Source organism: Thermobia domestica, chromosome 1 (assembly GCF_964235325.1).
Source record: "Thermobia domestica chromosome 1, izTheDome1.hap1.1, whole genome shotgun sequence".
In the NCBI taxonomy this organism is placed as follows: domain Eukaryota; kingdom Metazoa; phylum Arthropoda; class Insecta; order Zygentoma; family Lepismatidae; genus Thermobia; species Thermobia domestica.
Genome location: NC_137454.1, coordinates 307,208,417 through 307,224,570, shown reverse-complemented (window position 1 = coordinate 307,224,570; position 16,154 = coordinate 307,208,417). Strand labels below are relative to the sequence as shown.

The 16,154-nt window shown below is 35.8% G+C and overlaps 1 protein-coding gene across 1 annotated transcript in view; it reads right to left on the bottom strand.

Moving 5' to 3' along the window:
• woc (zinc finger protein without children) overlaps positions 1-16,154 on the bottom strand; it is a 98,848-nt gene that overhangs the window by 42,956 nt on the left and 39,738 nt on the right. The window contains exons 9-12 of the mRNA XM_081727230.1: positions 12,147-12,316; positions 9,356-9,412; positions 6,219-6,337; positions 3,650-3,833 (exon numbers count right to left, since the gene is read on the bottom strand). Coding sequence (XP_081583356.1) covers positions 3,650-3,833; positions 6,219-6,337; positions 9,356-9,412; positions 12,147-12,316 — 530 coding nt within the window. The remainder of the gene's footprint in view (positions 1-3,649; positions 3,834-6,218; positions 6,338-9,355; positions 9,413-12,146; positions 12,317-16,154) is intronic.

Here is a 16,154-nt window from a genome sequence, read left to right as displayed (position 1 = left end):
GCTTAGGTTTTATATAAGTTTTTTTTTTTCGTTATATAATACAGGGTGATCCACTAAACCCGTCAATACGTTAAATATAATATCGGAAGTTCGCCCACAGGACAGTGACATGAGAAATTAAAATAAAGGAATACGTACATGCCTACGTATGAAATCCTTTTTTACTAGTCACGTGATTACCCTACCTGCCCTGTAGACATTGGCTGGGCTATTTTTCTTTAGCGCAGACCCTGTGTATAATACACAACAATAATTATTTTTATTTCAAACTTTTTATTATAAGAAAGTAAATTTGCATTTTCAATGTAATTTATTTCAACTTGTATACACTGAACTCAAGACAGCAACACTTTTCTCGGTCTTACACTTGTGTACTGTGAGTGGATTTTCTGATTGATATCCATAAACGTTTGTAGTGAACATATCCTTTTCTTTCTGATTCAAGCACATTTTGGGGAGTTCTCTTCTATTTGGACGCATACTACCAATAAAGGTCATCTCTTTCTTTTTCAAAGTTTCGGCTAATTTTTAACTTGCAAGAAAAATTATCGCAAGTAACATTCATTCGTCTGTTGAGAAAAGGATTCATCGTCTTCAGAACAATATATTCGCGTAACTAAGTCCCGACATCGTTCTTAGTCGTTTCCCAGGTAGGGAATGCCTTTGAGTTCATACCATGACTTTACTACTGCAAGCAACCACATTTTAATTCAAATTTGTCAGGCTTGTTTGGCATATATTATGGTATTTGCATCTCATCTTAGTAGAGAATAACTGTTCATCCACACAAACACTGTCGTGGGTTTTACAGTGCCTGATACAATTTTCAATGAATAAGTTCTACACAGATGATGCCAAAGCAAGCTTGTTTGCTTTCAGCATTGAAGAGCTAGTGCACTTTTCATCAAATCGAAGATACTTCATTATTTTAAGAAATATCTTTCTTTCCATAATCTTTCTGTAAAACACTGGTCCACAGCTTACGTTCTATAGTTCCTTTAAGGGTATATCGGAAGTTACACGAAATTTCAATATTGCTAGAAATGAAACGAGTCCTGCAATTGACAGTGGCCAAAGAGAATCTTGACGCTGTCTGAGCTTCAATAACGGTGCATTTCAGAATGTCTCGTCTATGAACAAGTGACAAGCACTACCAAAATCATCATCTTCAATATGATGTAACGCATAATATAACAAACAGGTTTCTCGCGAAGGATGTCGTGTGAGACAGTATCCAGCATTGTTCTGTCTGTCCACTTTACTCCAAAATGTCCCATGACCTGCTATAAAGATATTTGATCGATTACTTCTGGAAACTTCTGTATCTGTTTCCTTCCTCTTATCCGAAGAAGTAGCTTCAGACACTTCATTCTCGCTACTACTGCTGTTTTCATCGAAGTAATCTTTCTATTGTTCTTCCAAGCAAAATTCATTTTCACTCTAATCTAGAAAGCACGTAACATTTTATCAGGTCTCATGTTGCTTTCGTAATTATTCATATATACCTTTAAGAAAACCTTTATTTACACAGACAATATTACCAACGAGATACGAACATAATTGAAGAAGAAAACCATTCAAAGAAGTATCATATTTTTTTCCCTTACAGCAATAAAAAGCAGAAATAAAACATATATCAAATAGCAAACTCGTTGGAAAAAATAATGAAAAATATTTCAAAATTTATTTCCAACAGAGATACTATCATATAGCGTACAACCTCAAAAACTGTCCATATCAACAACAAAATATAGATTATTAAATGAGGCAGTCAAATTGACGGTCTGGTCCTTCTAGGGGTATACAACAAAAATATGTATTTATTTAAAATAGACACACAATGTTTATACGCTATATCAAACCTCTCTTTAAAATAATAAAAGTCCTAAAGTATGTTTGCATAACTCAAAGAAATATATGAGATATAGAAAATTGTTTTACGTGATGCCGTCAAAATGACGGCTTGGACCTTCCAGTGTTAGGAACATACAAGCTCAATAAGATTTGGTCCTTCCAGTGTTAGGAACATACAAGCTCAATAAGACTGTTACAACTAGAAAAATTAAGTCTAACCAAAGATGCACTAAGGAGGATCATATCTCTTGACAGAACACTTTCTAAGAAGTTTTAGGCAAACAAGAGGAGATTCCCAAAATTCTTAAGGCCACAATTTATTTTACATTCTGCTTGAACAAGCTTAGCCACAAAGTTAAAATTATGGTAGAAAGAATATCTGAAACTAAATCTTCGTCTACGCCTTCTCTCATGTTTATATGGGGTCGGCGTTCCCGTCTTTTAATTATTTTCCACCACTCTTCCTTATTCTGGCGTTTTCTATCCTCCATCCTCTCTCCTTCAAATCATCTTGTATCTTGCCCTTCCACCTCGTTTTGGGACTTCCCCTCTTCCATTTACCAGTTTTCAAATTCTCTTCCCAACAAGATCGTCATTTCTTCGTTCCACATGTCCCAGCCATCTCACCCTTATTCTTGGAACATTTTACTCAAGTGTCGTAACTTACCAACTTAACCGTACCCCTTACATAATCATAGCGTATTCTATCCGTTACAACACATATCCAGTTTAAGCTTATTTTCGCCACTTTCACGGGTACGTGGGACCGACTTTTTAACTGACCAGTGTCCAACTGTTTTTACAAATAAAAATTCCTTAGTTTATTATCCAGAGAAACTTTCTCTTATCTTAAGTGTTTCCAAATAACTGAAGTATATTTACTAGGAGAAACCTTTCGCATATATGACAAAAGTTTTATCTTCTTTCTTCTGTTTTGGTTTTTATTTTACTGATCATTTTCAAAAAAGAACGCCAATAACAAGAAAAAATTAAGACCCGAATATATAAGAAACACAAAGGACCTGTTCCATTCTTACAAGAAAAGATAAATGCGTCAAAGGTATTATTTCTATATTCAGTCTAGTTTTGACACTGATGACTGAAAGGGTAATTTAGAATTATATTATTTTAATATTAGCAGTAAAATAATATACAAATGCCTTATATGATATATATGCTGTCACTATTTTATATTTTTTAAAACAGAAAAACAAGGTCAGATCGTATCGTCAAATGTATCATAAACTACTTCCTATAAAAGACTAATAACAGTTCTTAAGCATTAAGTTATTTTGCCACTAATTATCTTTCTCTACATTATACAATGATATACAGTAAGAAGTCGAAAATCCGAACTAATTTGGATCACAGGTAGTTCGGATTTTCGAAAATGACCAAGAAAATGCCATTTAAGCTTAAATATACTGTGCGGTATGCTCTTTTATCGATACAGTAGTTATACAGTACATACAATAATTACAATACCATACGTAAGGCTACTTACATTTAATGTTTCTGAAGAACCTGCTCGTACACTAAATTACACTGTTCTTGTAACTCACACTTAAAACTTAACTTGTATAGGCCTAAGGGAAAATAAAAATATGTATAACAAACAATTACATATGAATGAACTTTTCTAAAAACACTGACTTCACACAACGCCAACGGACAACCCTATTGTTTGTTTATCGCTAGCGCTAAGACAAAATGTAAAAAGCTTCTAGGGACCGCGTTCGGATTTTTGACGTTCGGATTATCGACGTCCTACTGTATATATAAATTTACTACTTACCTGTTTGCACATGTTTGTTACATGGATGAGGTTTACACGACACTCCTTTTGTGTGGGTATATGGCTTACACAGAACAGCTTTGTTACGCTGTGCTTTAGGTGGTGGTGGCCTAAAAATAATTTGTTGGCCTGCTGCAACTTGTGCTTGTGGAGATGGCTGACTTTGTGCAATAGAACTATTAGGCTGAAAGTGAGACAATAAAATGAAAGTTAGGCGTAAACTTTAATTAATTTCTGCAGCAACTTAAACCTTATTTTTCCTGCCAATTTCTCTCTTATCCTAAATTTGAATATCTGTGTTGGACAGAAACTAACACTACACCACACAGGAAATCAATAAATTGACTAACATGATGAATATGCAGTACAAGGTTCTGTTCTATAATTAAGAAAACTGTTTTGCAGGGGAAGGAAGTTTACCTGCAGTTCTTCTCAACGAAATTAAACAGCGCATTATTCAGTTAAGGATATTCCCTACAATCTCCATTTCTTTTTCTTTCTTTCTTTCTTTTCTTTTCTTTTCTTTTTTTTTTTTTTTTTAATTTAGCAAGTAACTTCAAATCAATAAATACAGAACATCAAAAAGTGATCCACATAATATGTTAGTGAATGTTCCGAGTTCCTTCCTTATAAGCCAGGAATATGGGTGATCAGTTTTATGACGTCATAATTATCGGGTACTTCTCGCAAAAGTATTGACAGATTACACATTTTTTTAAAAAAATTCCTGGAAACAACTATTTATTAATTTACTAATAGAGTAGACTTTCGACTATACAGCCTAATGTGACGGAACGGCACGGCGAATAACAAAAATGTCGAAATAATATAGTTCTCACTTTCTGCTAAACACACACCATTAAAAACGAACTATTTATATCACCCGTTTTTAATCATATTTTCTGATGTCTTAGGATAGAACTTTACTTTATATATCCTGTACTATACGGTCTTTTTTTTTTTAAAGTCCAAAAATAAAATTATACTGTGCACATTAATTATTCCTCATTTTATTACAGAGAGCGAGCGGTCCCGGGTTCGATTCCCGGTGGGGGCACTCGGTCGAAAAACTGTAAAAGCTTTTTCAGGTCAGCCACCCTGAAAGAAGCCTCATTCATACCAGGCAAATGCCGGGGTGGTATCTAACTTGTAGGTCCAAGGCCGCTTCTTTCCTTCCCTTTTTCCGGATAGTGTGCTCGCCGAGAAACGTCATTCCTCATACTGACAGACTAAATGGCCGTAGATACCAGAAGCCCAGAAATCTAAATTCTAAATCCTTAAATTTTATTACGGAGACTTTTTTGTCGAACTTTATTGCAGGAAATAAATGACGTACACAAATGTGAAAAGGTAGACCTAAGAAAGAGGACCTAAAAACAAATCAAAACTTAGTTTTTAGTGTCCGAAAAAGTCTTTTTAGATGATTGTTTCTCTTTGCCAAAGTCGCCTTTTTATGCAGTGTTAAAAGTTGAGAACATAGTTTAAAAAACATACATTTTTCTCTCTCTTCTTTCTTTTTTACACGGCCGGATAGTCGACAGTCTACTGTTTTTCTTAATACCAACTAGTCTACTGAACCATTTTTAAATATTACCAAAATTCTTGCTATTTGTGAGTTATGTACAGAAAATAAAAGGAGTGAAACACTTAGAAAAAGGGAGTATCGCTGATTTAGGACAACTTTCTGATAAAAATTAAAGCTATTTGTATCGACAATGCTATTTAAGCTATTCTTGCGCACGTAGTTTGAATTGATTCACATATACTCGTCTTCTCTCAATAGCACTTCTCCCGTGTTTCCGAATATTGACTGCATGTCTTTGATGTGCCTTGTACCAGGTTCACCTCCGAGTAGGATACACTTTTCAGTATCGAATCCGCATGCGAGGACATCTGAATTTACAAGTAGAAAACCCTTCTCTAGAGAACTAGAATAATTCTTATGGTAGCTGATGTACTAACTACGGGACACCATATCACTCAACTAAAGTCTTTATGAACTACAAAGCCAGGAACACTAGTAAACAAAAGAAAATGCTTGTCATAATAATTGTGAAAAAACTTGGAACGCTTTCGAGGATCACAATCTTCATTATCAACTTCATGAAGTCTAAAAAAGGGTTAAAAATTAAATAATAAAAACATGAACAACGCCGAAAGGATGAAACGTGGAAAAGTGAAGGAATAAAAGGAGGTCCTTTTATCCTTTTACTTTTCAATACTTTTACTATTTGTGATCTTGAAAACGTTTCTTACTTTATTCACAATTACCGCGGTAAGTACGAAGCATTTTTTTTTTCTACTAAAGTAGCTATTATCACTTTTTACTTTCAGAGTCAAGGAGTTTCTTACAGAAAGTGTCCACTGTTATTAACAAACGAACGTAATTTTCCTTAGATAAAAAACTGGATTTTACCACGTAGAGCATTATCCAAACTGTTAATATTCTGCATTAACTGAGTTATCTCATTCTTTCACTGTGTGATAGTTATCTTTCATTTATATAGAGCAACACATAATTATTATTTTATTTTTTAAATCTAGGAATTAGTAAGAAATGCAAAACTACCTTAAGTCCCGGTCGCACGGCAACTGTACTATTTGGCTGAGGAGGTGCTTGTCCATTTGGTGCAAGTGATGTTACGGAAGATATTACTGGCATTGCAGCTGACTTGCCACCTGGTGCACCTAGTTAGAAAAGTCATCTGTTATTAGCGTGTATTACATAACAAGGAAATGCAAATAATTTACCTTCGCATCTACACAAGCAGACGCTAACTTACCTACTAAATTCACTTTGGATACACATTTCGTGAAGAAATGAAAATCGGTAAATAATATATATATACATACCGTGTTTCAAAAAGAATGACCTGATTTTGGACGGTAATAATTACGAAAAATGGGACGAGTCTTTTTTTCTTTAAAGGAAAAACAGTGACTGGAATGAACTATCTTCAAATGCTGCAGAACTGGCTATTTCCACAACTTCAGGACGACTCCGATGAATATTTTTCAACAGGACGGAGTTCCACCACACTGGACAGCAACGTACGTCAGTTTCTCAATCATACTCTGCCTCAACGCTGAATCTAGCAGAGATTGCAGTCTGTATGGTTTATCTCAACACTCGCCAGACAGTTGTATGAGGCATTGCCAGTTCTCCGCTTGCGCGGCGAGTAGACTTTTGCGGACTCCGCTCAATCGTTTGCCGAATTGTTTCCACCATTTCATCGAAGTGCGAGGCCGACTTGGACTGTTAAGTTTGCATCCTGTCTCTTTAAATTGGCAATACTAACAACGAATGTTTTTGGGTGCAGACGGGTCAATGCCAAAACGCCGACGAAAAGCACGCTGGACTGAAATCGCTGACTCAGTCTTTGCAAACTGTATAAAATTTATGACAAATTTAGCTATCGTCTAGATATTGTTTGTGCTGTTGCTGGTAAACATATAGAGCATTTGTAATAGCATAGATAAAACTTGAAGATTTTGTGAGTATTTTGCAATTCATCCCATTTTTGTAGTATGTTTTTATCAATATTTATGGACTTCTTAAAAAAAAGTCATTCTTTTTGAAACACCCTACATATTATATATATATATATATATATATATATATATATATATATATATATATATATAAAGGTGAACATAATACGAGGAATATAAGTTACCAACTCAAATTTTCATCATTTGTACATAGTATAATGTTGATATTTCAATTTACAAGAACTATAAGAAAAAAAAGTCAAATTTTACAGTTAGTTTGCCACAAACTTTTATGAATTATTTTCCCTGATTCTTTCTTTCAAAGATTATTTATTTTGTAACGATATTCATAATATATCGCCATATATTGAGGATGCCAGGTGAGTTATTACAATAAATGTATTTTAACAAAAGAAACACTGACCAAAGCTTAAAATCCACTTTATTTTAAATTATAATTTGTAACAGTTTCGGATATGTAACGTTAGAAGGATGTTAGATATTCGAAACCGTTACAAATTATAATTTAAAATAAAGTGGGTTTTAAGCTTTGGTCAGTGTTTCTTTTGTTAAAATAATCAATCCAAAGCCATGGATAGTCTTAATAAATGCATGAACTTTATGAGCGTCGAGAACCGAAACGACGACTAATATTGTTTGCAACTGTCGTAATAACAAAAGAATACTTTATATTATATGTTTTATGTTGTTGTTCTTAATTTTATATTAAAAGAAACATGAAATTACATGGCACTCATGATCAAGTACTTGTGTCCAGACCTCTGAGGACATTTTATCAAGGAACCACTAGTGTCCAAACTTTCGAGGATTTCACAAAAATACATAACTAAAACGAACAATGCATTAACGGTGGCTATTTTGGTCAATAATTTCGAAAAAACACCACCCAATGTATCTTTTAGCCGAATTGTAAACTATTTCAAAAGGAAAAAAAAGGGACATAATATTTTATAGAAAATGTGTATATTTAGGAAAAAGAAAGAAGAAGATATTTGATATCTAGTTTATTTCAATGAACGTAAAACTACTTCACTATACATTATGGGTATGTATTCCTCAATTTCGACGGATTTGGCAGTATACTGTTAAAATTGTTCAACTGCAAACAATGCCTTTGTATTTTAAACATAGCGTGTGTACAAAATATAATTACACGGGATGTTCAAATGAAAAGGTACGAAACGTCGCATAAACCAAACCGGTTGAAACAGGAATATGCCGCTTTGGAATAACGTAGTGCGATATCTAGGAAAGAGAATGTAGTGTTCGGCGTGGTTGTGCGCATGGCGCAGGAGAAAATCAGGCAGTTGTGTGTTCCGTCGCCGTGCATGTGAGGAAATCATGACGTTCAAATTGAAATATTCGACGAACTGAGGAACTGCGAGGTGATATCAGGTTTCTGACTGCAGAAGGAGTTAAATCGGCCGATATTCATCGCCAGATGGTGGCCGTATACGAGGGAGACTGTGCGTCCGACAAGTCAGTGAGAAAGTAGAGTGTATGCTTTCATGAAGGAAGACAGAGTGTGAGTGATGACCCGAGACCAGGCCAGGCAAATACTGTAATTATGGCCGAACTAAACAACAAGGTGAACGACCTGGCGAGAAATGATTGGCGTGAAAACTGAATACATATTCTCCCTGTTTGCTTTGTGATCAATATTGATTTTTTCAAACTAAATTGTTAGTAAAATCACTGACTATAAGTAAGAATTTATCAAAGGATTTGATTTTAATTTTGAGTTTAACCTCCCTTTCAGCAGCGAGGCTATATGAGACGGAACCTACTGATTAACGTTATATATATTGGTTAGTTTATCTGTACTAAGGAATTCTGTTTTCCAGGACTTTCAGGTCGGTGGGAATTCTGCATTACTACTTGGAAATGATGTAAGGTCACTGGGTTAATCGAAGTGAAATACTCTGTTTAGGCACAAGAAACATATGAAATATTAATATTTTTACAAATTATGAAAGTTTTCTCAAAATATTATGAAACACGAACATTTTAAAGACGCTTTTTGATTCAATTTACCAGGAACCTTAAGTTATATTTCTATTTTCAAGTGCTAACTTTAATTTATATATATATATATATATATATATATATATATATATATATATATATATATATATATATATATATATATATATATATATATATATATATATATATATATACAATAAAACATACCTTTCTGGTTCTCAGGAAATGGTGGTCCTTTCCTCGGCATTGATCTCTTAGGACCTCCTGAAAGAGGAAAAAAAATTACGTATTATGTATACAGCATGTTCGCGACTATCTCACACGCTTTGAATTATTCTACTGCTCCGAAAGCTGTCAAAAATGGAGTTACAAAAACATTACTAATGTTTTTGAATATCAGATTGTTTATTTACATAGCACAAGGATGAGTCAGAAGTCTTGCAATATTTCTACAACCCAGACACTAGACGTATGTATACGCCGTGATCGACCGTAAATACAAGGACAAACTGCCGTAAAAGGTAGTGTAGCAAGTAGATTATATAACACAGGTGCCGCACTCTCTCAGTAGTCAGTTTTTAGTGACAGTCCCGACGAGTGCTCAACAACATCTGATACGTGAACTGTTACTGTACGTGTTCAAACTCGGATATAACGTTGAGGTAGAAACCCAAAACATTTGTCATACGAAAAGAGAAGGTGCAATAAACAACAGCACAGCAACTCATCGGTTCCAGAAATTTCGTGCACGCTGTAAAAATGATGATCAGTCACGGTTCGGCCGCCCTAAGATAACGACACGCCACTGAAGAAAATCCCTCCACCAGCACACTACGACTATCAAACCAACTCGACATGTCCCAGTCCACTATAGTGCGTCACCATCACGAACTCGGGAAAACCATCAGGAGCTGCCGCGAAGAGAGTGGATGTACTCCGACAACTACTGGAAAATTCGCGTGATGTGCATTTCCTGAAAAATTGTCACATGCAACGAATTATTTTTCCCTCGAAATCCCAATGTGCAAAAGTAGTGGTTGAGCATGTGCCAACTTCAAGAATCGGCCATCAAACAGGGCCGTTTCGAGCATAAACTATACTTTTTGTGTGATGGAACTACGAGGGGGTAATCTACTTCGAGTTCGTTCCTAACGATCGTACCATCAATACTAACCTTTATTCTGAACGGTTTGAGCGTATGTGTGCTGCACTGTACCAAAAATATCAAACTGGTGAAAAGAAAGCGCGCGATAGGATAAAGCAAAACTATATTTGGTTCGAAAAACGCAAAAAATCAAACTCGATGGCATCAAATTGATGCCACATCCGCAATATAGTACTGATCTTGCCCCTTCGGAATATTAACTGTTTCGATCCATGGCGTACTTATGCAATCACGATGCTTCATCAACCAAGTTGTAAATAACAGTGACTGACATAGCTGCCTACTGGCAAGCAGGTGGGTGCAGACAGTCCAACACGAGGAGCTATGCTTTGAATATTGATCTGCTTCCATTGCACTGTAATAGATACAGATATATTGTGTACCAGAATATTACAAGACCTATTATCATCCTTGTATAACAAAACGGAAAAGCCTTCAATTTGACTTTCATAACTAGAAATCGATATTATTAAAATTTATTGCAAAAGATACAAAACTAAATTGTTTTAACACAGGTTTTATCTCACACGCATTGTGTTGCGACTTTAGAATGTTTCGACAGCATTTCGAAAATAGAAAAATTGTTACGATTTCAGATTTGTATGTTTTAAAGTAAGGTCAGACGAGAAGTACGGATTATCCGCCCCCCTCCCTTCCCAAGAAAAAATGAGTCGAGTTGACTTTCAGTTTAACGTCCCGTTCAGCAGCGAGTCTATATCAGACGTGGACCTACTGATTAACGTGGAATCCAAACCATATGAGGTCTCGCCGGGAATCGAACCCGGGTCTCCCACGCCAAAGGTGCGTACGTAATCGCTTAGCCACGAAGGAGCTCTCCCAATAAAAGTTATTGACAAAAATTAGTCCACTAATGCACTACTTTCATCTGGACATTAACGGATGTGCACGGAAAAAGTTTTCTGGTAGAAAAAATGAGTCTTTTTACACGAACTTAAATCTCACACAATAGCAGAATGTGTGTCTGGGACAATAGCAGAATTAAGAAAAACTGTTATTGACCCGAATCCTGGTTTCCAGATTAATGGACAGTTTCTGTAACTTGAGTTTCCACGCAGCCAAAGGATTCCCGTCTCCGCCAGTCTGGTTATTACCTTTGTGATTTTCCCAAATACATGTATACATACAGTACATTCCGCATTATAGTACCACTGATCGTAGTCCTAGTAAGCAACTGGTCCCTATAAGCAGGGATACTGCACTACCATGTAAAGCACTTTTCTAGAAGGCACAGTTAGTAACGTTCTACGATAAAAACAATACCAAAATACATTTTTTTAAATTCATCTGAGACGACAAGATATGTTGATGTACTGAGGTGACAGGTGAAATTAATCACATTCTACTTCGCTGTCAAACCTCAGACTTCAGAAAATATTTCCTAATTACATTTTACACTACACAAGGTCAGGGCCCATACTTTATAAAAACATATTAAGACTAAATAATGAGAAGATAAATTATCAATTACCTTCGTATCCACAAACCTAACAATGTAATTCTTTCACCAAAAGAAAGAAAAACAGTGCAAATGGCTGACCGTGTCAGTATAAAAACTCACTTTTAAAAGAAATTATTATTTAATGTACCAATAAGATAATCTATATTGCTATTGGTCGCTTGTAAATGTGCATTTTCAAAATTGATAAAAATTCAAATATGGTATTGCTTGCATTGAGGAAAAAAATGCTTCATGTGATAAATATGTGCTAATTAATTTGTAATGCCAACAATATAGGTTGGTGAGCTTTGCGAGTCTTACAGTATAAATAAGCGTATTTCAACAATGTGATGACAATCATTTCATACACATACCTGTTGGTATAGGAGCAGATTCACTGCCAGGTAATGTCAGCGGAGACTTCGTATATTGTCCTTGGAAATTTAATACACACTGATATGTACAGAAGTTACGAATCGTTGCATCTGACATGGTTAAGTGATACTGTGCTTGAGCTACAGATGAACAGAAGTCACATTTTATTCTGCAAAAGAAAAGAATATCGTATTTACTAAAATAATTCAATCATAATATCTGGGCCTTTGGGAGTCAAAATTGAGAATATATCTATTGTGATTTGAAAAGAACATTATCTACCATTTTATTCGATGACTTGCCATTTTTCCGGTAACACCAAAATTCCGTCGCTATAGATCTATGGTTTCTGCTCAAAAAAATTTGACACGTGCTTTTCACAAGCCTCTTTTGAAACTAACGTAACACCATCAGGATTCTGGGAGTTCTACAGAGAAGGAAACAAATGGTATGTCTGACGGTTACAGGTCTAGACAATACGATTGATACACTAAAATTTAGAAGCCAAGTTGTTCTAATTTTCGACGGGTCGTCGAAGATGTATGCGGTGGTACACGAAACCTTTTCTGTTGTCTAGTTCCGGCCGTTTCTTTTGAATTGCTAGATGTACTAGCGCTAATTGTCGATAGTACAACTCCGAGTCCATCGTTTTGGGGGCTGCAGCAGCTCGTGATGTACACTGTATGCCTCGAGTTCGTTCCATTTCAGCAGATATTCGCAGTTAGAATTTCGATCGACTAAATATTTTTGAGTCACTTCATGTGGCACCCAAATATCGAGCTTCTTTTTGTTGCCTGCTTTCTCCAAATGGTTTAATCCTGTTTGGTGACTGATTTATAGGTCACTGCCGATGTCATGACTGCTTACACGCCAGCCCAGAACATCATCCACTTTTGCTATGAATGGTCGCTTACTGCGAAGACCATCTTGTATATCGAAATTTCAAAATGAAAACGATTGAACCCTCTTTTGACTTTGCTTTTGATAAGGTATCCTCTCGTAAACAGCACAAATTTCTTCACGGGTCTGTGCAGCATTTGCGCCTTTATCAAAATAAAATTGTAAAATGGACAATTTTGCGGAAAGTTAACCCATCTTCACGGTGCGATAACTTACATCTGATTCTAAGGATTCCAACACTTTCTGCGTATCTATTAGCTTCACCTGTCAACTGCAAATAACATTAGACTGAGCCGCTGTGACTCATATACCCTAAGATTTGAAACTCTAACTCCATGTCATGCTCAAAAGGCGTTACTACTTGTTAGATCACCTGATATTAATCGTACAATGATTTATGAAAAGAAATAACTAGAACATATTTTGCAAAGTTAATGCCCAAATTAACTGCGAATTCCAGTGTCACAAAATTGTGAAGTTGATTTATAACCATGAAATTTAGAATTTATAATTTCTCTTTCTTGGTATAATAATTTTTGTCTATAGATTATTAAAATATTTGAAAAAATCGTATTACTAAACTACACTATTATTACGCAAAATAAAGTACTAAAGAAGAATTGTCTCTCCTCATACTTCCGAAACAGAAAATTTCATTCCTAAGTATTCACTATAACAACTACTAATTGTACTATATGTATTTGATGGTGAAATATACGGTTTCCTTTCATCTTCGTCAAACATGTGGATATACTTTTACCTCTTCCAGGCTTCAAGCCTAAGAATTATATTATTTTACCCAGATGGATTTTGATAAAAGATGGTCATTTGTGAACATTAAATGACAGAAATACATGACAAATAGAATGGATGACAATTATGGAACTTAATACTGATTTTGATTCACTTTTTATATCATTTGAGATACTTAACCATATAAATAGTTCTTAAGAGTATCACGTTAGATGGTTATTTGTAGTACGTAAGTGAAATGAAATCTTCCAGTTTAACGTCGCACGTTTATGCCCATTAGGCTATGGGAGACGGACGATTAAGGCAGGTGAACGATGATTGAATATATGGAATGAGAATGTGGGAGGAAACGGGAGTACCCGAGAAAACTCACGGACACGATGTTGTCTACCACAAAGCCCGAGGATCGAACCAAGAATCCCACGCACCACAGCTCTCCCAGTGAGCCACCGTGTCTCCTAGTACGAAAGCGAGTCAGAACGAAGGTGTGTTGCAAAATGGAAGATCTCTATAATTTTCAGAATAAAGTGTACTGTTTGTTCGCGCAAGTGTATCTGAGGAGCCAATGTTAGGTGTGTCGTTAGGAACAGTGTCCAAGGTGATGACGACCTACAGAACTCATGACAAAACAGCATCGGCGAAAAGCAGCAGTAGACCGAAGTGTAACTTTAATAACAGGAATAGCAGGATTGAAAAGGGTTTCACCAAGAATTTTACGCAAAAGTGACTGCGGAGCTGAAGACAGACTTCGGGTTTCAGTTTTCTTCATACTATATTTAGTACCTTTAGTGCATTTTTGTTTGTAACTGTCAAATATAGTCTACACGGAGATTCTGAAAGTCCGCGTGTATCCGATGAAGCACCGGTGTCCGCGTTACAATGTTTCTAGCTGGATATTTTAGTACTACCTTGCCGATATATACACTTACAAATTGCCCGGTGAGGAAAGGATAATAGTTTGAGAAGTGGAAGAATGGTTTATGACACGGAAAAGAGGCTACATAAACAATAGATAAAATCGGCTTTCTTTTCGAGATATTGATGCACTACAGATAAATAATTTGTAACTCCCCTACCACCGAAACAAATGAAGATAAACTGATCCTAATTATTGCTTAGCAGGGAATGAAACAGACTTTGTAAGATTATGACGTGAACTTCCTTTATGGGTGAAAAAATATGGAAAATAAAAAATATTTATGTTTGTCACGCCGAAATTTCAGTGTTCAACATTTACACTACCGAAAGTGATGACAGGAAATCAACAACAGCTGTCCACGATGTACAAACCTCTGTACAACATGGTTTAGCAAGTGTGCAAAATTACATCATGAGAGCACTATCAGGGATCTAGATGCACAACATCACGGAAGCAAGTAATACACTGAAAACCTAGTTACTCTCATGAAAAATTACACCAAGTTTTCAGAAATGTCAACGCTCACTTCAATGTATTTGGCAGTACGTGTAAGCACATGCCTTGTTGAACTTCGGATATCATCTCGACAGTCCTTGATAGAAGCACAGGCCTGTTGAATGTTTTCGATTATTTCTTCATCTGTGCCTTACTTTCGCCTATAAACAATATCCTTCATCCAACACACACAAAAAAAACATTGGTTTCAGTTTATGAGAATGAAGGCCAAGAAATGGCCACGACCGATTGCGAAATGTGGCATGTAGATGGTCATGTACTAGGCGAACGGCATGGAATAGTGCTCTCCGTCGTGATGGAAGTACATGAACATTCGAGAGGGAAATCTTGCAGCAGTTGTAGTAATTCATTCTGTGAAAAGAGAAAAATAGCATGCTGATGCTGAATGTTGAACTGTGTTGCAAATGTACCAGAATATTTTCATTCTGGTGAGTGTATCTTCGCTCGCTCAGCTATCAGACATGTGCCGAGAAGCACATTATTCTTATATAGTTTCCGATAAACATGCCACTACAGTAACAAATTATCAATAGTGTTTGGCGTGGAATTATAGATTAGGTTTGTGACCCTTTGTGCCTGTTCAGCGTATGACTGAAGATAACTATCTTTACTGAGTACGTGATAATTTAAATACCACATTTCCTAATCTGTGAATCGGTCTTGGACGGCATGTTCCTCGGCTACCTCATTCACCTAATTTGCCACCAATGAATTTTGTGTGTGGAGCTGAATTAAGAACACTGTTTACAAGAGAAGGGAGGATACATGTGAGAATTGACAACATTTAACAGTTGTCTATTAAGAACCGCTGAGATGATATCCGATGTACAACAAGGTATTTGCTTACATGCTTACACGTGACATTTCTGGAAAAATATTGTATTTTTTTTTCCGGCATATTACTTTCTTCTTCGCTGTA